The following is a 22842-nucleotide window of genomic DNA, read 5'->3' on the forward strand; positions in this document are numbered from 1 at the left end:
GGAGAAATAATCGCTGGAAACATATTTGATTGGCAGATATTTTATGGCTTATAATTCTTATAGCCCATGTTTCAGTAATATTTTGAGTGGTTTAAAAACGATATAAAGCACCCAGTAATGCCTGGTCCTGTGCTGAATCCCTTATAGGGACCCTGAGGTAGGTTCCCTGCCATGTGGAGTCTTAAGTGTGATATAAAGGGTAGTGTCAAGAATAAACTAGAATTAAGAAATGGACCCATGCCATTTATGACAGAAATGTAGGAAACCATTTAAGCTCAGTATTGCCGCAAATGCAGGAGAGCAGGGCCAGAAAAGGCTCTAAGAGAGACAACACATCTGTGCCTTTCAGTGAGTATTTGGGAAGGGCTTACAGGGAAGTGGAGTTTGCAGAAGGCATTTGATGGGGAGGAGGGAGCGTGTAAAAGTCTTAGGAGAGTATGTGAAGCATAAGGGCTTGGCTGTGAGGTCACAGAATCAGGGAGTGACAGCGAGCCTGTGGCTGCCTGGGGAGGTGTGCATGAAAGGCTTCCAGGATAGAACCTAGGAGACGTGAGGCATTTTTCAGTAGTTGGCTCAGAATACAAGCTGGGACTAGACAGTGGCATGTTTGGTGTCCTTATTGGAGGGAGAGAACAAATATAAACAGCATCACAGAAGGAATAAATCACTGCATTTAAAAGCCCAAAGGAAAGAACAAAGTGAACAAATTGTAGGAGTGATCATGTAGAGAGAGTCAGTGTAGAAAAGGGTGTCTTTTTCATGGATGTGTTGATAAACCATACACAATTAGAGATAGTATTAATGGAATGTGGAGCTTAGTAAGGTTTAATAATGTTTCATGGATATGTACAGACAGTACAGAGAGTATATACCTGTGAGCTAACATCTGGTTGACCCTTTTCACTGCTGGAGGCCTCAAGTAGATGACACAGGATAGAGAATGGCAAAGTGAAAGGAGGATCACTCCAAGTCATGGGCTAAGGAGGTGTAGAACTTAATAATGCATAGTAAATACATTCAAGATTCTATTACATCAAAAATTTCCCTGAGCGAGAAAAAATTTTCAACAGCCCACAGAGTATTCACTACAACAAACCTTTCCCATAAAATAAAAATAGGTTGAATAGTCCCTTGACATTTATTATTATGGGATTTGAACTGCAATAACAAAGCAGGAAGAACAAAGAAAATGGGAATTATGTCTGTAGTGTCGGTACTTGAGTTATCTAGAAATTCATAACAATAAATCCAGTCAGTTCCAAACTTCTGATTAAGGATTGTCCATATCATTCACTTTTTTCCTTATTCCAAAGGCTTACCTTTGATCCTGAGAAAGGCAGGAAGTTTGGCCAATTTCCTTTCTAGTTAGAAGTGCCAGTAAAGGATTTGATTGGGGAGAAGATTAGAAACTAGATGAGGTTTCAGTCTTATCTATGGATTTCATTTAATGGAGATTTTCCTCTTTTCTATTAATGATCAAAAGTTGCCTGCGTGTTAATGCTTGGATTTAAGGCAGTTCTGGCTATCAGTTATATAAGGAGATTTATAATTGTATAAGGAGATTTTTCTGAGGTTTTATTCTAATGTTTTTCCCATCCCTGCAGGTGGTGCTTGGCACTTTTCATTCAATGTGAAATTTTACCCACCAGACCCCGCCCAGCTATCTGAAGACATCACCAGGTATTTGAGAGCTGGCTATGAGAAAGGCAGGCATATTGGGAGAGTCGTGTTTCTCTTAAATGCTTACATCTGGGAACCTTACAATCATCCACGCTCACTGGCAAACAAGAGGCAACTGAATGAGAGCTAACATCTGATGAGAAGATTTGCCAAACCCTCTCTGTTCACAGTTGAATCTTTGGTGCTAGGCTGATACTTCCTTCTGCCTGACCCTGGTGGGAAAACATGCACAACTGAGATAGTGTCATCCACCCACCACAGCCAAATTGGCTAGGATGTAGCCTTACATCATGTAGCACTTCCAAGTGCTCCTGCTTTAAAAATTAGTTTAAAAATGTCTTTGGATGCTTATGCTTTTTATATGACAAACCTGAACTTGATAGCTGTTTAAAAAGATAAACACACACATAGATAGACATAAACACAAATAGACTTAAAAATTTATTTTGTATGACCTGTATATACAAGAAAAATAATTAATTTGTTTTCTGGAAAGAAGACGTTAAGAAAGGAATCTAACATAAAAGTATTCCAGCTTGGTGACTAAGCTTTGAGTGTGAAAAGGAATCCCTTTATAAAGCTGTACTGCGTGTCATAGTCCGTCTGGGCTGCTGTAACAAAATACCGTAAACTGGGTGGTTTGTCAATGAAAATTTATTTCTCACAGTTCTGGAGGCTGGAAGTTTGAGATCCAGGTGCCAGCATGGTCGGGATCTGGTGAGGGTCTGCTCCCGTGTTGCAGACGGCCACCTTCTTGCTGTGTCCTCACGTAGTGGAAGGGGCGAGGGGATCTCCTGGCCTCTTCTGAGGGCACTAATCCCATTCAAGAAGGCTCCACCTGCATGGCCTAATCACCTCCCAAAGCCTCCTTCTCCCATCACCTTGGGGATAGGATTTCCACATATGAATTGGGGAGGGGACACAGACATTCAGTCTACTGTTCTTGGTTTGCCATGTGTCCTTCTAGGCTTCTCTGCATTTCACTTGGGAACTCCTGACTCTTGCACTCTTTGGTAGTAAGTTTATGACCAGTCAAAGCAATTGTGTCCGGTGTATGCAGAATTTTCAGTATAAGCCTCACATTCTCCTTGGAGGGCTTTTCAGAAAAGGGAAATTACTCAAAACAGCTTCACTCACTTGCTATGATTAAAAATAATTTCACCTGACACATTAGGAGAAGGGTAAAAATTAGTTCCAGAGGGTTTCTTTCATATTTGTGTTAAAACAGGAAATTTATCATTTCTTATTTAAAAATACTTTTTAGTCAATACTTAAGAACTATTTAATTATAGTAACTTGTGGTTATAGAGCCTATATACTGGATTTAAAAATTTAGTGTGTGGTTCCTTTCTGTCTGATTGTATAATGTTTGTAGAGCCTTCTAAATGTTTAAGAATTTTTATGTCTGGATTACATGGAGTTTACTTATATCACCAGCCTAAAATCATACTTAAAGGGAATTTTAAGACTTTATCCTAGTCCTCTGCTTCAGCAGATTAACAGTTCATTTCTTATATGAAAGGTACAAGTGTGTTTTATTATTATACCCAAATGCTAGGCCATGATAGTTAAAATGTTAACTATCGTGATTAAAACCCATCAATGTTAACACTTAACTTTGGTTCTTTTGAAGTTAGTGTTATATTTGTAAATCTTAAAAGCAAAATGAGAAGGCAAGTCAGCTATTAATGGAGATATTTTTATGATATTTGTGGCAAAATTATATAGAAAAGGTTTTATTTTCTCCCAATTTCAAATGTTTACTACTAATAATAGGATTCTCAGATTTTAAGGTGGTGCAGTCATCCCTTGTTATCCACGGGAGATTGATCCCATTAAAATCCAAGGATGCTGAAGCCCCTCATGTAAAATAGCATAGTATTTGCATGTAACCTACGCACATCCTCCTGTATACTTTAAATCATCTCTGAATTACTTTTAATACCTAATATAGTATAAATACTATGTAAATAGTTGTTATACTGTATTGTTTAGGGGAAAATGACAAGAAAAAAGAAGTCTGTCCACATTCAGTACAGACACAATTTTTTCTTTTTCAAATCGGTGGTTGGTTGAATCCACAGATGCGGAAACACGGATACAGAGGGTGGACTGTAATTCTTAAAAGTTACTCTTCATATCAGTTAGATTCTAGGAAACTATCTAAATTTTTAAAAAAGAACTTAAAACAGGAGATATTATTTGTAATTGTAAAGTGACTATTTCCTCAGAAATGCAGGAAGCTGAGTTTATGAAGGGGTAGCTGTTGAGTTTCCTGAAATTTCTTTTGGTCCTATGGCAAGAACTGTCATCTAGATATCAAAACGAGACTTCCTTAAGGCTAGCTGGGACCTCACAATTATATTTAAGATCAATGTTTTTATATTATTATTCCTCCAACCAAGGATTTCAGGGAGTGGCTTGGGGACTGTTCATTTGACTTTAAAAGTTATTTTGAAAGAAGAATGTCTTTAGATTTCTTTTACTCTGCTTTACTAATAAAACCCTGTTTTATTATGAACATTGGCTTGCTTCTAGATGCCCTTAACTATTATATCTTGTAGCCATGTATTTTCTCCTTATGTCTAGATCAAATATGAGATGAAATAAATATCAAAATATATAGATGCTAGGAAACTTGCCCTAGAGGGGTTACTGGACAGGGAGAAATTGTTCGCTCATATTTTATCCTAAGTGCTCTCCTTTTTGTATACCCTAATGCTGGCTTTTCCTTTTGTCCTTCTGGCTCCTGGAAGGTACTACCTCTGCTTGCAACTGCGAGATGACGTCGTGTCCGGGAGGCTGCCCTGTTCCTTTGTGACCCTAGCCCTGCTGGGCTCCTATACTGTCCAGTCAGAGCTTGGAGACTATGACCCAGATGAATGTGGGAGCGATTACATCAGTGAATTCCGCTTTGCACCAAACCACACAAAAGAGCTGGAAGATAAAGTGATCGAACTGCACAAGAGCCACAGGTTAGTGGCAGAAACCCTGAGCACCTTCACTTACATGGTGCCTTGATGGGTGAGCACCACTTGTACAAACCATCTCTCCCCAGCATTGATTTCTGTATGTGAAGGGTGGGACTTTAGCAGAGAGAGAATCCATACAAGGTGAAGTTCTGGGACAAGTCAGCTGTCACTTAGAATATCCAGGCATTCATTTGGAATATTTCTCTTCAAAGCCATGTTTCTTGTTTTTCTTTTCCCATATATCTGCTTGTGCCTTGATGTGGGTTTTCTTATAAGATGCAGGGAGCTAAGGGAGAAATTTTACAGCCAGGTAAAAGAAAAAGCAGCAAACTGATATGAAGAAGGAAAGGCAACTAACTGCTTTTTAATTACTCTAATGGGTAAGAAAGAAAAGCAGCTTTGTAACACATTGTTTTTCCTTATCAGAGGAATGACGCCAGCAGAAGCAGAGATGCATTTCTTGGAAAATGCCAAAAAACTATCCATGTACGGGGTAGATTTACATCATGCCAAGGTATGCATTTTTTAAACCCCAAACTTTCTACTTAGTTTTATTTAATTCAATGTTGTAATTGCTGTAAGATGGTGATTTTTTACTTTAATGTAAATGAAAACTTTGGGTATTTAAATCTGTGTGTGTCTTTTAAGCTCTACTCCATGATAAAACAAATTTAGCTGTCTCATATTTACTGAGGGGTTTCTCTTCATAGCTTGAACTTCTATTACTCCTGGGGTCAGCCTACTGAAAGCCTGCAGTAGGCAGAGCCTCTGATTGCCTGCTGGTGCATTAGAAACTTATGTTTTCCCACTAGAATCGTAGCTTACCCACCTTCCCTGCCATAATTGAACCTCCTGCTCTCTGGCAACACATGCCCTTTGCTCCCATCAGACCCTGTCTCTGCCTTTTCTCTGAATTTGCCCATCTATGACTGTCCTGCTCTTTCCTGTCTTTCTGTTAAACTTGGACTATTGTCCAAGACCCAAGTGTCACATCTGTTGTGTTTCAGGTACTGTTTATGTTCCTGTTCTGAACATCCACTAGGCACTCAGTAAATTCATGTTAAATTTAAAGAACTCTATCTCTGAAGTTTAGATACCCTGACAAATAAACAGTATTTTGAAATAAAATTGTTATTTTAAAGTTCAATTAAAATTAAGCACCCTGGCTAAGGATTGCCTTGCTGACTGGTGGTTGGTGCAAAGTTAGAGAAGTATCTTGAGTACAGAGTCTTGGAAAGAAAAAATTTGGACTTAGACTGCAGGGGGGTTGCAGTCATGAGGATACATAGAGCAGCTTTGACTTTGTGTCATGCTTTTTCAAAATTTCTGTATTTTTCAGCAATGAGAGAATGAGCATGTAGACTAGTCTTACCATTTAAACAGCCATGAATAAAAGCCCTATGGAAATACAGAGAAGCTTTTCTGAAAACTTTTATCAGCAAAATATATGAAATTTGTTAGGCTCCTAAAAGTGGATTTCAGTACCTCAGCAGTGTTTAAAAAGTTATCATTTAAGTTCAGAGGTAGTTCCTTTGAATTTGGTCTTACAAGATAATGTTCCTCCTTTATAGGGATGAGTATTTGACTTTTGATAGAGTTAGTCACCGGTTTCCTGGTCTGGGACTCATAAGAACGTGCAGTTGCAGGCTTTCAGGCAAGCAGGTATCTTACACAAGTCAGGTTTGGAGAATAGAAATGAGAATTTCAGCTGGCTCTGTTCAAGCAAACATCTCAACAACCCTCAGGATCCATGGGAAGGAGACCTGTGGTCTGTAGATTCTGTTGATGCTGGAGGTTGGGCTGCTCTTTGATTGGCACTTGGGGAGCAGACTAATCCACAGTATGTTTGGACAGGAAAATGGTGGCATCGAACACACATGGGTTTGATTGGTTTTGTCTGTGCATTGCTGTGCACATCACACAAGAGGAGCACTTCCTAGGCCTGAACATGAGAGCTCTGGAACTTGGCTGTGGCTTATCCTGGGGATGTGCTGGCACATGGGATGCCAAGCTCTTTGACATCTGTGTGTGATTACAACAGCAGGTATAGCTCTGCTTACCTGCCAGTAAATTATTATACTTCATTTATTTTGCACTCACATAACAAAGATGTTTCCTATTTTATATCAGGTGTAAGGCAGGGTGAGGATTTCAAAATAAAAATAAGGACAGATACTAAATTTTTTTTCTTTCAGAGTTTTTCCCTAGGTGGCTAAAAGGTAGGAAAACAGACTGAAGGAAATGAAGGTAGCTTGAGAATTTGAGTGAATCAAAGCTATTTTTGAGTTATATCATGCACTTTGATTCACTTATTGTCCAGTAAAAATAAATAAATAAGAGATTAGGGGGTATACTTAGGAAAGTGCAACTCAAGATGGATCAGTAAAAATAAAATCATTTAGCATTGCTATAGCTACTGAATTAAAATAGATGGCTGCTTTTTCATTCAATAATGTGATTTGAAATTATGCCGATTAAAAAGAAAGAGAATCAAAGAAGTGCAAATGCAGCCTCTTATAGGATTTTATCTGAATATTAAGTACAACAGATAATTCAGTCATAGACTCCAGTTTCTCATGCAGCCACACACCATCATTTCAAGAAGGAAATTTAATGAATTGAATTAGAGCTAATTTCCGGTTATAAGTGGGATGCTTCTCTTCTATTGATGCTATGAAAGGCCCTGAGCTTTATGATCCATTTAAAAATTCTGAATTGTGATCTTGTACTGTGGCTCTGTATAAAGATTAAAATCAATATTACGGGCCGGCCCGGTGGTGCACTACTATACTGCGCCGCTTGGGAAGCGCAGAGGCGCTCCCGCCGAGGGTTCGGATCCCACATACAGACCGGCCGCTCACTGGCTGAGCGAGGTGCGGGAGCAACACCGAGGGTTGCGATCCCGTAGCTGGTCCCGGTCCGGTACGGGCGCGACACTGAGGGTTGCGATCCGTTGCCGGTCAAGAAAAAACAAGACAAAAAGGGGGAAAAAAAAAAATCAATATTACATGAAGGACCCATGTTTTAGAAAACCTAAATGTGTTTTGGAAAACTTATTCTAAATGCTTTGTTTGTTCTTAGGAAGTCTGTCTCTGTTTGGTTGTCCTTAATTTCAGTCTTCATAGGATTTCTCAGTCATTTATTTCATGTAATATTCTGAAATGTAGAAAAAAATCCATATGGGATGTTCCATGGACCAAGTGATACTGTGGATGACAAAGTTTGAACAGGGATTTTAAGTTGAGGGAGTAGTATTTCCCTTTATTTTCATCATGATAGACTGAGACTATCCCGGTCTACCTTCAGTGCTTCCTGCTAACAGAGTGTAAACATATTTATTGATGGTGAAATGCACATGTCCCCAAGAAAGACAATCCCCAAGATTTTAATACAATACATTTATCAAACTAACCTCAATACTATGGGCAGTGGAAGAAAATTTGATGTGAAAAGTATTGTTTCTGTTGCTGTGCAATTAGTGAAATGGAAGCTTTCACCCTTATTCCTGCCATTTTCATTCTTTCATTCACGTTTCAGCACATGTGGAATGGCTTAGTGCATGGTAGGCAGGCCCTGTGCTGGCCGTGGGGTTATAGAGATAAAACAGCTTCTGCTCCCAACCAGCTTACAGTCTCCAGGAAAAAGAAGAGGAGCAGCAGTTTATTTCATCGCCATTTGCCAAGCTGAAGCACCAGAGATCGTAGACTGACTTGGGGATACAGAGAAGTGTATGTTGAAGGGACAAAGAGGAGGCATCAGAGCCTTCCTCAGGAAGGGATGCTGTTTTCCTGATTCAAAGATGCTAATGGATGATATAAAAATAGTAAATAATGAAAAAGTTTTAAAATGTCCATTCCCTCTGTCGGTTGAGGGCATGTTTCCTAAACTTATGTTCTATATTTATCAAAAATAAAGTGAATCAACGAGGAGGTGGTCACCTCTGAATGGTCATTCAAATAGAACGGCTGGGTCTGAAGGATCAATAATATCATCTACTTGTCAGCATCAGGGTAGAGCTCTTTAAATTACCCTATGAAATTAAAGCCCTTGATAAACGGTGGGAAGTTTCATCTTTGAGCTCTCCTTAAATTTTATTATACTGTAATTTCCTGCCATTAAATATTTCTACTCATGTAATCTGGTATCTAATGGAGTGATACGTTTTCAAAGTACAATATTTCATTTTAAACCAATTATATTCTGTTTGTAAACTCAAATTTCCCAGAGATGGACCAATATATTTTTGATTCTGGAAATGTCCATCTTGTACCTTGACAAGGTTTGGGAAGTAAAATCCCACAATCTGGATGAGTCAGACCCTCCTGCTTAGATTCTTCCATTTTCCCGTGTCTTCTCTGCTGGTGCTGCAGTGACACCAAGCCGAGGTCAGCCCTGCTGATTATGTGACAGAAGACCTGAACGTAGCTTTCTATGTGTGACCATCCCACAACCCTTTCTGTCCACTGCTTCCTACAATAGTGGAATAAGGGTGGACTCTGCACCTCACACACAGTCCTGCCTCCATCCTGTCTTTTTACCCCATTCAGCACCACTACAGATGTTCATTTTACCCTGATTTCAATGCAATATGGCATTAAAGGGGGACAGATTCTATGTGGTATTGGCTCTTGAGCTTGATATAACATCTCTGATGACCTCTGGACATCACGCATCCCTAGGAAATTACCTAAAGAGGAAATGTGCAAGTAGCAAAAGCAAGTTGCAGTTATAGTATGATCCCATTTTTGTTTTAAAAATATGTATATACACATATATAAACTGCATCTATATTTATGTGTGTGAACCATATTGTTAAGTGTGATTACTACCAGGCAATGTGTTTGTGTGTGCGTGGGGAGGGGGGAGTAATTCATACTTAAAAAAAACTGTATTTAAATTTTACTCTCACAATGATGGTGTATTAAAAAAATCAAGGCTTTTTTTAAAGGAACAAAACCCAAAACACTCATAGGAAAGGACAGGGCCCCTCTTGTTAGTATATGTGTTAGTTAAGAGCACTACCTCTGGAAGCCGGCTGCCCCAACCTGTTCAACTGGGGACGGACACTCAACCTCTTCATACCTCAGTTTTCTCATCTATAAAATGGGAATAATAATAGCAACTATTTCAGCATATCATAGTGACGAATAAAAGAGTTAATATAGAGAGAGCAGTTAGATCTGGCTCTCAATAAGTGAGAACCGTAGCTATTATTATTGTTTTTAACACACTTTCATCTGCTCGGCATTCTCTGTATGCAGTATTTATGTCAAAAGTCCGAGATACCTGGGTGAGCAGATTTTATTCTAACAAATCTCCGAAGTGATAAATATCTCTATTAAAAAGCTATTATTTAATGGTAATATTTTAAAGATGACTGCAGTATTTTTAATATTTAAATTAGTCGATTATAGATTCAGTCATGGAGGCTTACATATTATATCCAATTGTAAGTAGAAACAAGTGAAATACTGAGTTGTTTCTTGCTTCTATTTTCCAGGATTCAGAAGGAGTAGAAATTATGTTAGGAGTTTGTGCAAGTGGTCTGTTGATATATCGTGACCGACTGCGAATAAACAGATTTGCCTGGCCCAAGGTTCTAAAAATTTCATACAAAAGGAACAACTTCTACATCAAGATCCGGCCGGGAGAGGTAAAAACACCTGCATTTGTGTGCGCATTGGGAAGAAAGGTCCCTGATAACAAACAAAAATTTAAATTACCTGCTTGTGAGTTCTGAGCATTGTGGGACGTGTGAATTATGTCTGAGTGCCCAAGAGAATTCATGTAGGTTTGTGCAATAAATAGTAATAGATAAGATGTTCTTTATTATGCTGTTCCAGTTTTTCCCACAGCATATGTTAATTGAAAGCCTTTTTTAAAAAACATATTTTAATAGAAAATCAAGATTCATGGATATTTTTTATATATTTCAAGCTGTGGTGAATAGATCTTTTCCTTTGTGTCCTGTGGTTGTCTCAATGCTGCCCGCCCCCCCCTGCTTTTTTTTCCTGCAAATCTGATCACACTTGAAGTAAATAACATAGAGGTTATTTGCTTCAAGTTACCAGTCAGATTAGAACATGGGATGCCAGGTGTGAATTACATAAATGTTCCCCTGCTCAATATATTTCCAGTTTATTTCCACTTTTATTTTTTTTTAAATCAGAGAAGCTAGTGAAAGAATCAGGATTGTTAAGGAATCCTTACTCCTTGGGCAGCAGCATCCATGACCTACTTGTATTTATATTTCCTCATTGGTTTTTACATAATAAGTAGTAAATACTTGCTTTTACTTACTTAAGAAATGGTTAATAAATAACTCCAATTTCTAATTGGTATGGTTAATACATCAGATGGAGTCAGTGCTCAAAGATTCTGGCTCATTTATGTCTCTGAACATTTTCTAGTATAATATAGTTATCTCCTATCTTCAAAGTCTACTTCTCCACTGGAGTTTCTTGGCGGAAAATGCAATTGAAAAAATCAGAATATAAAGCAAGCAATCATGTTTAATGTAACTATAAAATCATACTTGTCTGTGACAACTGAAATAATATATATGCTTTTCATACACTTGAAATTGTAGTGTTTCTAAAGTATTTCCTAAAGATTGTATGTTAAACTTATAACCAATATTTATTCATTTGAATTCACTGGACATTTATTAAGTGAATGTCTATTTATTGTCAGGCATCATGCTGGGCATTGGAAATAGATAAATAGGACCTTGTTCCTGTCATTAAGGGATTTCCTATTTACCAGAGAAACAGACTCACACACTTTTAATTGTAATTCCATGATACAAACGAGACGATGTTCTGTAGATGTGGAAAGAGCATTGTGTTGTGAGAGGCCAGAGGGAGAGCTGGAGAAATGAATCAGTAGACAGCAGTGAGCTGTGGAAGGTTTAAATTAGGACATGACACAACTAGGTGAATATTTTGGAATGATAGATTTCTTAATGAAACTCATCTACTTAGTAATGTGATAAGACCTAAACTAGGGCAGAGGCAGTGGGAATTGAATGAGGAGAGCAAATGTGAGAGAGAGACAGAGGTTTCGAGGTAGAACCGGTAGGTCTTGGAGACAAGATGAAGGGATGAAGGGAGGAATTAAAAGAAGGAGGAGTCTGAGATAATAAGTTTTCAGTTTGCATGAGTGAAATCGGTGGAGATGACATTAGGCAGGACTAACCAGCTTCTCGCAGCAGAGAGCGGGATGACTCTGCTTTATCCCCAGGCCAGCATGCTGTGTGGTCCGTGCTAGATGCAGGATGAAGGAGTGGGTGATGGGTTAGTCAAGAGCCGTGGTACTCCTGGCTTGTCAGTTGACTGGGTCCGTCCGACAGTAGTGATTTTTACAGCCACCACTGCACGGGAACATCCAGAGTTAATAAGAAATTGGGAGAGGCAGAGGCAGTGGGAGCAACTTGTGATGCCCTTCCCAATCCCCCAGTCATGCTCAGCCAACAAGAAACAGAAGTCAAGCGTGATTGTGTCTCACATGCCATGCATATGACCCCTCACTTGGCTCTTTGCCACCTGAGTTACTTTTGATGTCAATTGCATCAATAGTCTGGTCGTTTTGTGCTCTTTGGAAAGCCTTTACTGTTTAAGATGATTGCCCTCTGGTGGCCTGATGTATTCTGTCTTCAGAAAATAAAAATTTTTTGCATATCTGCAATAATTATATTGAAATGTTATGCAGAAATCAGATAAGCTATTACACTGTGAAAAAAATCAACTGGCTGGTAGAGTATCATCTGAAATTTGCATGTTGTAAAATATGAGAATGTGTTCTCCCAGTCTCTGATCTTTTGTATAATGTAGAGGGATGTTTCTATTTAATGTAATTGTCCATAGTGGAACACACGAGTAAAATCAGCAGTATCTGACTTCAAGACATAAAACGCGTAGCGAAAATACATATTTCTAGGCCAGATACTAAGAAAATATGTCATTTCTAAGAATGCTGTAGACTAGATCTATAACATTTTGTTCATTTCTGTACATTCTAGTAGAAGTCATTGTGTCATTGAGAAACTTAAAATAAGGCTTAAAAATGAGATCAGGACAAATTGATCTTTGGAGCGAATCCAAGCATCCTCCTTTTTATGTTTAGTTTTCATAAGATCCATACTTGTGCAGAAAACATTTACTACGTACATCACATGGTTATCTATACCTGCAGCATTTTACAGGGATAGGTATAAGTTGTTTTTAAGTGAGTGAGTGTGTATGGCATGAGTTCTGCATATAGCAAGCAATTTAGTGAGTAAAGAAAAAAACGTGTGGGTGGCATTATGACCTGATAAGTTATTTGCAGAGCTTCTGTTATTTGTACTTCCAAACTTGACTCTACACTTCAATATGTCTTTTTAAAATTTAGTTTGAACAGTTTGAAAGCACCATTGGGTTTAAGCTGCCAAATCATCGAGCTGCCAAGCGTTTGTGGAAAGTATGTGTTGAGCACCATACCTTTTTCAGGTAGGCAGAGGTCATTTCATGTTTTTTTCCTAAGGAAGAATTGGAATGATTGTGATCACTTACACTGAAAAGGGTTGTTGGGAAGAAGAATATGGAAGCATGTTCTTTCCGTTCCTGCAGGTTCACTGTCACCAGATTTCTTGATAAGAAATTCTAAAAGAAATTCTGACTAAAGTTGAAGGATTTTTCTTAATTTGTCTTGTATTTATCTGCCCTACCCCTTTTATTATCTTTAGTGTCTTTTTGTTATTCTTATAGGCACTTCAAGTATCCAATCCATTTCTTACCATTTCCATAATTTCTCAATACCCTGGACTCTTTACCCACATATAGTACTAGGCCCATCAGATTTGTGCCCACAAAATAAACTATCGCTCTTCTACTAACATCACCTATTTAATTGCTCTTTGGACTTATAGAACCATAAACTCTCCACTTGCCTGAGCTGTTGAAGTTCATCTGGTCCAACCCAATCCCCGTCTTGCTTATATCCTCTGTACAACATCCCTGGTTGATATATACTGTGTGAATTGATATTTTTCTTATAAAATCAGATTCAATTTACTGCAGGTTGTGTTAAGCCTTTAACACACAAAGCATATTACCTCTCATAAGAGTAAAAGTGTAAAACACATTCTTAATGTTTGACTGGTCTTTCTGGTGTTTTTCTTCAACATTTGTAGATTGTTGTTACCAGAAGCACCTCCAAAGAAATTCCTCACCTTGGGTTCCAAGTTTCGTTATAGCGGCAGAACGCAAGCGCAAACAAGGAGAGCCAGCGCACTGATAGATCGCCCCGCACCTTACTTTGAGCGCTCGTCCAGCAAACGTTATACCATGTCTCGCAGCTTGGATGGAGGTAGGCATCGCTTGCAGGCCCTTAGTGATTACCAGTAGCTACCCGAACGGGAGTATGAAGCTGTCGTGTGCTTTCAGTAACATTGATCCTCTTGGATGTTATGAAATGAAAAGTAGTTGTTGGTCTGTGGCTGAATGGCAAATTTTTAAGGCCCTCCTCCCCCACCAAGAAAGTGCCTTTGTCAGTCTAATGTCTGTTATTGGTAGATTTATATAAAATTACATAAAAGGATGGTATGTAGGGAATGAAGAGGATAACTTTCATAAGCTGGCAACCTGGATTTGGAAAAAAGTGCTGTCATTCTAAATATAGTAGTCACATACTCTGTGAGTTGGTTCTCTTGCCAGCAGATCTTAAATGATTAGCAGATTTGTTTTAAACCATTTCATAAAGAAAGTTGTAAGTTAAATGTATCTGTTTCTAGAAAATTTTCTGAATAAAATGTGGCCTTTACCAGTCAGTTGATAATAGCTGGTAGAAAGGATGACATTCAAACCACAGAGGAAAGTACTCTAAGTTAAATTCTCCTAATTAATACTAATTACTACAGCAGATGGACTGGGAGGACATTGCTATGTAAGTGTTCTCTACCAAGTCAAATGTGTGAGACAAATGAGTGAAACGGAGATGATCACTCACATAACCTTTTCAGGGAATAACATGACAGTGAGCTTCTAGTAGGTGTTAGTTTTATTGAACAGTTCTGTACTTCTGTCCCTAGTAATGTGGAGGTGTGCTTTCTGCTACAAGGCATGCCGGCTGTAGTGCTGCTCCACTTAGGAACTGAAGCACAGCCGGGCCTCTGTCTCCTAATTCATAACAGCTGGAGACTAGTTGTTTTATAGGAGACCTATTCTGTGTAAATAAAAGTTGGAAGTTTCCAGCATACATGTACAATTTTAATAATAAGCAAAAATATAAGTAAAAACAAATAAAAGTTACACGTGGCTGGGACCGTCTTTTTTGCCACTGCTCCCCAAAGAGTCTCAGTTCTCCCTTCCCCTTTCACTACTGTCCATTGAGTTTGACGAGCCAGTATACTCCCACAATCCCCTGATTAAAAGTACTGTATTCTCCTAACTGAATGCTTTATGAACAGTTTATGGAAGAAACCAAAATCGTATTATTAGTGCTATGTCATGTATGTTACTAGTGAAGTGGGAACAACACTCATCTGCATAGATAAATCCAGATTGAAGGCTAAACTCTGCTTCCTTCTGTGCAATGGTTGCAAATGGTGTCCATTCTCCAGGAGGTCTCTGTATTTGTCATCTGCAAAATGCAAGTGAGGCCACCTTCGACAGGGTTGGTGTGAACAGTAAATAAGATATGTATGTGAAATCACTCTTGTTATAGATGTAATTATAATGATCTCAATAATTGTATTGATAATTCTTCTTTGTAATTTTTTAAAATTTATTTTTTAATTGATTCATAATAATTGTTCATATTTATGGGGTGCAGTGTGACATTTCTATGCATATACACAGTGTATAATAGTCAAATCAGGGTAATTAGCATATTCTTCACCTCAGATGTGTATCATTTCTTGTGATGAGAACATTCAAAATCCTCTCTTCTATTTTGAAATGTATGATATATTATCATTAACAGTAGTCACCCCGAATTATTCTTACTGGCTTTTGTGAACTGGCCTAGGAAGTTAATTGCCACTCTGTATCTTCTAACAGTTTCCAGAATACCAGACTTAGAACCAACCCTTTGGAATGAAATATCGGACTGTTTTGAGTTGAATTAAGACACTGAAATGTCCATGTTAACATTAAAGCTTTTCTTCCGGCGCTGTCCCATTTACTCTCCTTTCTCCTGTTAAGTATTTGTATATTCTGTACATGAGCATTTGAGGAACTTTTGTAGAACCACGCCTTTTTTTCCGGAATACCACCCACGTTGTTTAGCGATGTGCACTCAGAGGAACACATTTATTGTGAATGTTGTGTTCCTCATGGCCTTTTGTGTGACCGTGACTGCTGAGAAGACTGAAGACCGTTGTGAAATCAGTGTACTAATATCATGCTGTCTCTTCCTCACTGCCCCAAAGTGATGTATGTGTTGTCTCTCACTCTTTGCGGTCCTGCCAACTTTAGCGTGTGTTCTGCTGCTGCTGAGCTCATCCCGTAGCTGCATGCTGGAACATAAACTGCTTTTTGCAAGGTTGCATCTTGTATACAACAGCCTAACTGGTCCATCAGGAAACTGTCTCTCATCAGAGTTACAAGATGTCTTAGTGAGAATGTTTTAGTGAGGGGTCTAGCTATTAAAAGGATTTCGAAAGGGATTTCATTTCAGAATCCTTTCTTTTATTAATATTCTGAAGTTCCTAAAATATGAATGCAGACTATATTTTGTCTGCAATTAGCTATTGTGTATTCGAAAATCAACATTTATAAGTTTTAATACATTTATGATATCTAAAAGCTAAAATAATGAGTGCCAAGTTTTAAATTTTAACTAAATCCTTTCTTTCGCTAAGACATTTTTGCTGGGAAGAAAGGCTCTATCTTATATCTCTTATGTTTGCATGCTTTGCATTTGCATGAATTTCATTTAGCAACATTTGTCTTGTTTTCCCAAAATATTAGAGATGAATGAATACATATATATATGCATATCATGGTAGTCTGCTTAAAACGCAGTAAAAATTAAAACATTTTTGTATTTCAGTTGAATGAAATTGCCATCTTAATTTTATAACCTCTGCCAAGATGGTTAATTTTCATTATTACTTGTAGGGCTTTTATATTGTAGGAGAGATACACTTATCAACACCAATAATAATAGTAACAAAACCAATTCAGTGCCCCTTGGCGAATGGCACTTCCAATGATATGTTCAAATTCAAGTATATTAGAGCAATAGTCTGCTGCAAATGCTGCTGTCTGTTGTGGAATGTGCTCCTAGGTGTCCGGTGCTGGTGCCCCGCCAGTGACTCCGTGGAGTAGCAGGCTCAGCAACAGCTGGCCTCACATCCTTCTACTCACCCCCACCCTCACACACATCCTCCCCAGAGAGCCCGAGAACAGATGGAAATTGTTCTGAACCTTCAAGACGTGAGCATTTAAATAATTTTAAAACACTGGTACAGGTGGTACAGAAAGATGAGTTTATTGTAGTGCTTAGCCGAAGATACCTGAAGTGTTGATTTTGTCTTTTCGAGACAAACCTGGTATTTTGTGGTGGTGTCTTTTTTTGTCAGTAGTAGGACAGTTGGTGGTGTTGATCTGTCTTCTGACTTAACTATTTCAGATTTTGTTTCTTCAATTGTATTTGCTTTTAGCATCAGTGAATGAAAACCATGAAATATACATGAAGGATTCTATGTCTGCTGCAGAGGTTGGTACTGGCCAGTACGCCACAACAAAGGGCATCTCTCAGACCAACTTGATCACCACTGTGACTCCGGAGAAAAAGGCCGAGGAAGAGCGGGACGAGGAAGAGGAGAGACGGAGAAAGGCGGAGGAAGCCACACCTGTTGCCGTGATTCGGCTGGAGGGAAAGGTATAGCTCCGGGCTGCCTCGTAGAGCTGCTTCAGCTTTTAGAATGCCTATATAATTCTGAGGATGTAAACCCGGGATGTGTTAAAACTTAGGGTAATTCATATTTAGCACTGGTCACATCCATATGTCAATTTTAAAATTATTATTTCTGTTTCAGCATTTTTCCTCTGAAAGACATTTTTAACTTTTTGAACATTTGCAACTTGTATGCTATGTAAGACTTTCAAGAGCTGTCCTGTGTGTGTATCTTAAAAATACTTCTGGTGGCTTATTGCACTTTTCTGTTTGGACTGATATTTTAGAACTGTCACTAAAGCTGTTTTCTTTGTTTCTGGCCCCATTCTCCTACCCAAGTATGGCCTAATTGACTAGATACACAGCAATCATGTTGCCGTTCTCCTAACTACAAGTACACTGAGTGACCCTAGCCTGTGTTCCTTTATACACTGGTTCCTTTCTTAGTCTTACAATTATAATCTAATCAGCAAAGCAGTGACTGGCCAAGTTTGAGAAAGGGATATTAAAGCAGAAGGTTACAGTGGAGGACAAAAAGTGAACTTGGCAACAATTTCTCCAGGTATTTTATTTATTAAATTTTGTGACATCGTTTCACCCAAAATTAAATTTCTTTTTAAACATTATTTCAAAACATTGTTTATTTCTGGTGATTTAGCACTATAAAGCAACTTTTCTGAAAAATAATTTGAAAGTCAAAAAGCACATTGGGAGGTTTATACAAAAATAATGGAAAACAGACTGGTTCCTGGAATGTACAGAGTGACAGGAAATCATAGAATAAAAATACTCGTATAATCTAGAGGTTATCCTAAAACATGAGTTTGGTTCACAAGTGCTGTTTTGCACGTGGGCTCTTCAAGAATAGATGTATGTGACAGAGGCTCACCACCTGGGAGTCTATAGAAGAATGTTCCTTTTGATACGAACTTAATAGTGACATCTTAATTGGTAGGTCAACAAATAGATAATTTTTGTAGTTGTGTTAGAATATTCCAAATGACTCAATTCATCACCTTTTTCTTTCTTTCTTTTTTAAGTTTAAGATTATTTGTTTGCAAAAACAAAAATAAAAACGGGGTAGGAAATGATGGGGGAGGATGTTTGGATCACTTTTGCTGTTAAAATGAGTTTTGTTCTGAATTTTGTTTTTATACTCTTCCTGTCAGTTAAGTCAAGGAAGGTTTTAAAGGGGACATGAAGAGAACATAACACACCTGAAAAGCAAATGTGTAGTTCCAATATGTAGTTATCCCCAAACCTCCTGAAATCACCCATACCAGCAGATGATTCTCATGGATGCATAAATGTGATTAAGTGGCACAGAAAAGCAGATGATTTTTAGTTTGCTCCCAATAGGCCCAGATATTCTCACTTTGACTTTAAAATACCACCAATTGGGTTATGTAAAAGAACGCACTTCGTGAGCTATCCTCACTTTGTGCCATGTATGCCATGGGAAGATAAAAAGACAAAGACAACTACTACCCTCGAAGTCTGAGTCTCTGAGAAGCCAGTACTTCGAACAGAATCCCTTCAGGAGGGCTGTAGCTGAGATCCAGTGCTTTACTAGGTGATGAATTTATTTCTGCAGTGCAGAACTGTCTTTTAAAAACCAGTTTAATAAGCAGCATGGAAGATTAAACTTTAATTTTATTATTCTCTTTAAAAAGTGACATAGACGGTACTTATTTTTAAACAAAATGAAAATGTGTTACTAAAAATAATTCTTATAAGACTGGTCCCCCAGATTGCCTGGAGAGGAGGCATGGATCCCAGGCTGATGATCCCCAGTGACTGGATGGCCTCTCGCTGCTGGAGGACAGTTGTCTTCCTGCAGAGGGCAGCTTGTAATTTCTTCATTATTCTTACTTGAATGAGATTTGTGCAGGTTCCTGTTTAAAACAAAGTGTTTGATGTTAAATGTGAGTGTGTAGGAAAAGATATACTTGTCTCGTGGTAAAAAGAGACACTTCTAATACTAATATACCCAGGATATAATTTTATTTGTGCATTTTCTTTCTCTCTGTTGCTATATTTAGCACTTCTCTCCAAGTCAGGATTGAAAAACCACCACAAAGCAGGCTGAGTAATTTCCATGCTATCAGGTTGCTAGGTAAAACACACACACATGCACGCACATGCACACACGTGTGCTGTCATATAGCAACAGAAGCGTAATTATCTTCAGGCTCCATGTGACCTTGCCTTGACCTTCCCAGGCTGTCACAGCTCCTGGCCGCTGCTCGGGTCCTGCTTGGGGCTGGCTTGCTGTCCTCCTTCCCCTATGAGTCCAGCAGCCCCTCTGCCACCTGCACAGGAAACTGGATCTGTCACTGACACTGCCAGGCCCAGAAAGAATGAGGACTAGACTCTTTTGCCCCATGAAAGCCTGAGCTCACCAGGGAGCACTTTTGTGAGAATGCCTACTTTTATAAGGGCTCAACCAAAGGTATAAACATGGCCTTTATCTGCTGAGAGAAATCAGAAGGCTGAGAAATTGTATCTTTCTATTATTTATGGACCACAAATAGTAGAAAGTAAACACAAACCGTGTTACAAGAAAACATACTCCTTTTGCTAGTTAGCTTGTTGAAACCACTTACTTGAGTTGAAGTTCCACTTACATCCTGGATAAAAGAGCCTAAATAGAAGAGTTTTTCAAAGCAACCTCAATTCTTTGTGGGGAGTCACAGCGTCTGAAATGCTAATTGTCGAATCCCCTGATTATTACTGCTTATCAGATAGGAGTGGGGCCAGAAACTTGTTGATTTAGAAACCCACCCATTTTGGATGTAATTGACTAACCAAGCAAAGGAGTAAAGCTAGAGATTTTTTTAAAAAATAACCAAAATTCGGATTGAGTTTCATTTTCATTTTTAATCCAGCTCAACTGTAGTAACAGATCTGTTACCTAGAGATCAGGAGAAGGTTATTGAAAGTCTTGATTTTAAGTTATCAAAGAATTAAGTTTGCTCTCAAAACCCTAAAACTTTCTAGAGTTGTTGATCAAAAATGAAATTTTCTGATCGTGCGACATGTGTAGATTTTGGGATTGCCCACAAATACCTTCTGTTCTGACTTAAAAAAAAAATCCTACCCTATCTTTATGGTCTAACGGGAGAACTGTAGCCATTCGTGGCAACGTTGGCATGCAGCTTGAATACTTTAAAATTCATGAGCAACCCTGGTGCTAAAATTCTTGTTTTACAATTTTATATTGAAACCCTTAAGAAAATTAACTAATCGCAGTTTTCTTTTTGTCCTTTTGCATCTCTGTTTGCTGCTTTCTGTCTCTCTCCATCTCTTTCCCATCAGTCACCTGGGCTTGGCACTGACTCATGTTCCTTGTCACCCCCACCTGCCAATCGTGTCCCCGCATCCCCCACAGAGCTCCGTAGGAGGTGCAAGGAGAATGACCGCAAACCGCCAGGCGGCGCGCCATCCAAAGCCGAGCACGTGCCCGGAGAGCCCATCCTGGACTCTGATGGCCAGGGGAAGCCTTACCCAGGGGATCAAGATGTGGCTTTTAGCTACAGACAGCAAACCGGGAAAGGGACCACCCTGTTCTCCTTCTCCTTGCAGCTCCCTGAGTCGTTTCCCTCTCTCCTGGATGACGATGGGTACCTCTCTTTCCCCAGCCTCTCCGAGACCAGCTTCCTGCCCCGGAGCTTGCGGCATTACCTCCCGATCCGCTCACCCTCCCTCGTGCCCTGCTTCCTCTTCATCTTTTTCTTCCTGCTGTCCGCCTCCTTCTCAGTGCCATACGCCCTCACTCTCTCCTTCCCTCTGGCTCTGTGCCTCTGCTACCTGGAGCCCAAGGCAGCCTCCTTGAGCGCCTCCCTAGACAATGACCCGAGTGACAGTTCAGAGGAAGAGGTGTGTACCTCGGCATAGAACACACTTCCCTTCGTGTTCCGTGCTTCAGTCCTACAGTGTTAGCGGCTGCTGCGACAGTGCTCCTACTTTCAGAGCCTCATTACTGTCTGTGCCAGTATGTTGAGGTTTTCGTGTGGCGGGGGGAGTCCAACCTGGGCCCCAGGGTTAGGCACAACACCATGTGGACGTAGCAGTCTGATCCCAGCCCAGAATTGTTCTGCTACCCACTGAGCTCTGGGTGGGGTGAAGGACTCAGCCAGAAGTCAATTTTAAATACCCCTTAGCTGTGTGAAAGATCAGGGCTAAGTGAAAGGTTCTGTTCAGTTATTTCATAAAGTCAATCAGCTATAAAATAAGTAGCTTTCAGCTTAAATGATATTCAGGAGAGATGGGAGAGAACCCCGCCAGAAAGGATGTAAGGTCATCATCTGGGTAGCTTTCCAAAATTGCAAATGTCTCCTCCCTGGAGATTCTGGAATGCCCCGCTGCCCCTTTTGATTGTCATGGCCTGACTGCCATTGTTAAATTGAGGTTGTGGATCAGATCTCATGATGCTTGGGTCAGAAAAAATGTCCAGAGCAGTTTGAAACACCTACATGACATCAGTCCTTGATAGAGCCAGAATCAGTACCGGGAGGCACTGTGTGCAGTGCAGCAGTATTCACATGCACTCAGGAAAGGGCTTATTTGAGGTTTCTATATGTTATAAAAACTGCAATTTCGTCAGTGCTAGAATGCTGGTGCATGTATCAGATGGGAGCATAAGCCCAAAATCCCATTTCAACAGTGTGGTAAGGTCAGGGAAGTAGGGCAGGCCTCTGCAGCTGTCAGCCAGGCGTGGACATGGTAAAGCAAACTCCCTGGGCCTTCAGTCCCCATCCTTTAAGGCAGCCACTACCTGTCAGTCTCCTGTCCCTCATCCCAGCAGTTGGGTGAGTTGATGTCATAGCCAGTGGTTTTTCCTCTTAATTGCTCTCCTTTCCCACCACTCCACAGCCCTATGAATAGCCCAGCAGTTTCCCTTTCTCCAAGCTTCAACCAGGGCGCAGGGAAAAAGAATAGAAGCTGCCACCAGAGGTGCCAGCTGTCATGTGCTGTCCTCTGGCTCTCCTGCTCCCACAAAGCAAGGGCTTTGTGGCAGGAGATAAGCCAAATACTCATAGCATTTAAAAATAAAATTACAAAGTCAAAGCGACACTAAAATAGGAAAGAAAGTCTATTCAGTTCTATGCTTAGCTTGAAAGTCAAAATTTGAGCTGCACCTGTGATTATATAGAATTGTGAGCATGTGTAGATATCTATATTTAGTGGTATTTTGACCATTTCTTTGCAGCAAAAGAAAAAAAATGTGAGTGGTTTCACAGGTGTTTTAAAAAGAGTCCAGGCTTTTCCATTTGATACTGCATAAGAGACCTTTTCAAAGTTTTTG

At 39.4% G+C, this 22842-nt stretch overlaps 1 protein-coding gene across 5 annotated transcripts in view; it reads left to right on the forward strand.

Annotated features, from left to right (window-relative positions):
• The window catches only part of EPB41L3 (erythrocyte membrane protein band 4.1-like 3), an 81616-nt gene that overhangs the window by 37281 nt on the left and 21493 nt on the right, over positions 1 to 22842 (forward strand). For 2 of the 5 annotated variants that reach the window (XM_008576537.1, XM_008576536.1), the window contains exons 4-11: positions 1605 to 1680; positions 4437 to 4655; positions 5079 to 5166; positions 10153 to 10305; positions 13044 to 13141; positions 13825 to 14000; positions 17299 to 17519; positions 20853 to 21413. In XM_008576537.1, coding sequence (XP_008574759.1) covers positions 1605 to 1680; positions 4437 to 4655; positions 5079 to 5166; positions 10153 to 10305; positions 13044 to 13141; positions 13825 to 14000; positions 17299 to 17519; positions 20853 to 21413 — 1592 coding nt within the window. The remainder of the gene's footprint in view (positions 1 to 1604; positions 1681 to 4436; positions 4656 to 5078; positions 5167 to 10152; positions 10306 to 13043; positions 13142 to 13824; positions 14001 to 17298; positions 17520 to 20852; positions 21414 to 22842) is intronic. The other 3 variants (XM_008576540.1, XM_008576538.1, XM_008576539.1) reach the window with 2 other exon arrangements.

Source organism: Galeopterus variegatus, unplaced genomic scaffold (assembly GCF_000696425.1).
Source record: "Galeopterus variegatus unplaced genomic scaffold, G_variegatus-3.0.2 Scaffold1364, whole genome shotgun sequence".
In the NCBI taxonomy this organism is placed as follows: Eukaryota; Metazoa; Chordata; class Mammalia; order Dermoptera; family Cynocephalidae; genus Galeopterus; species Galeopterus variegatus.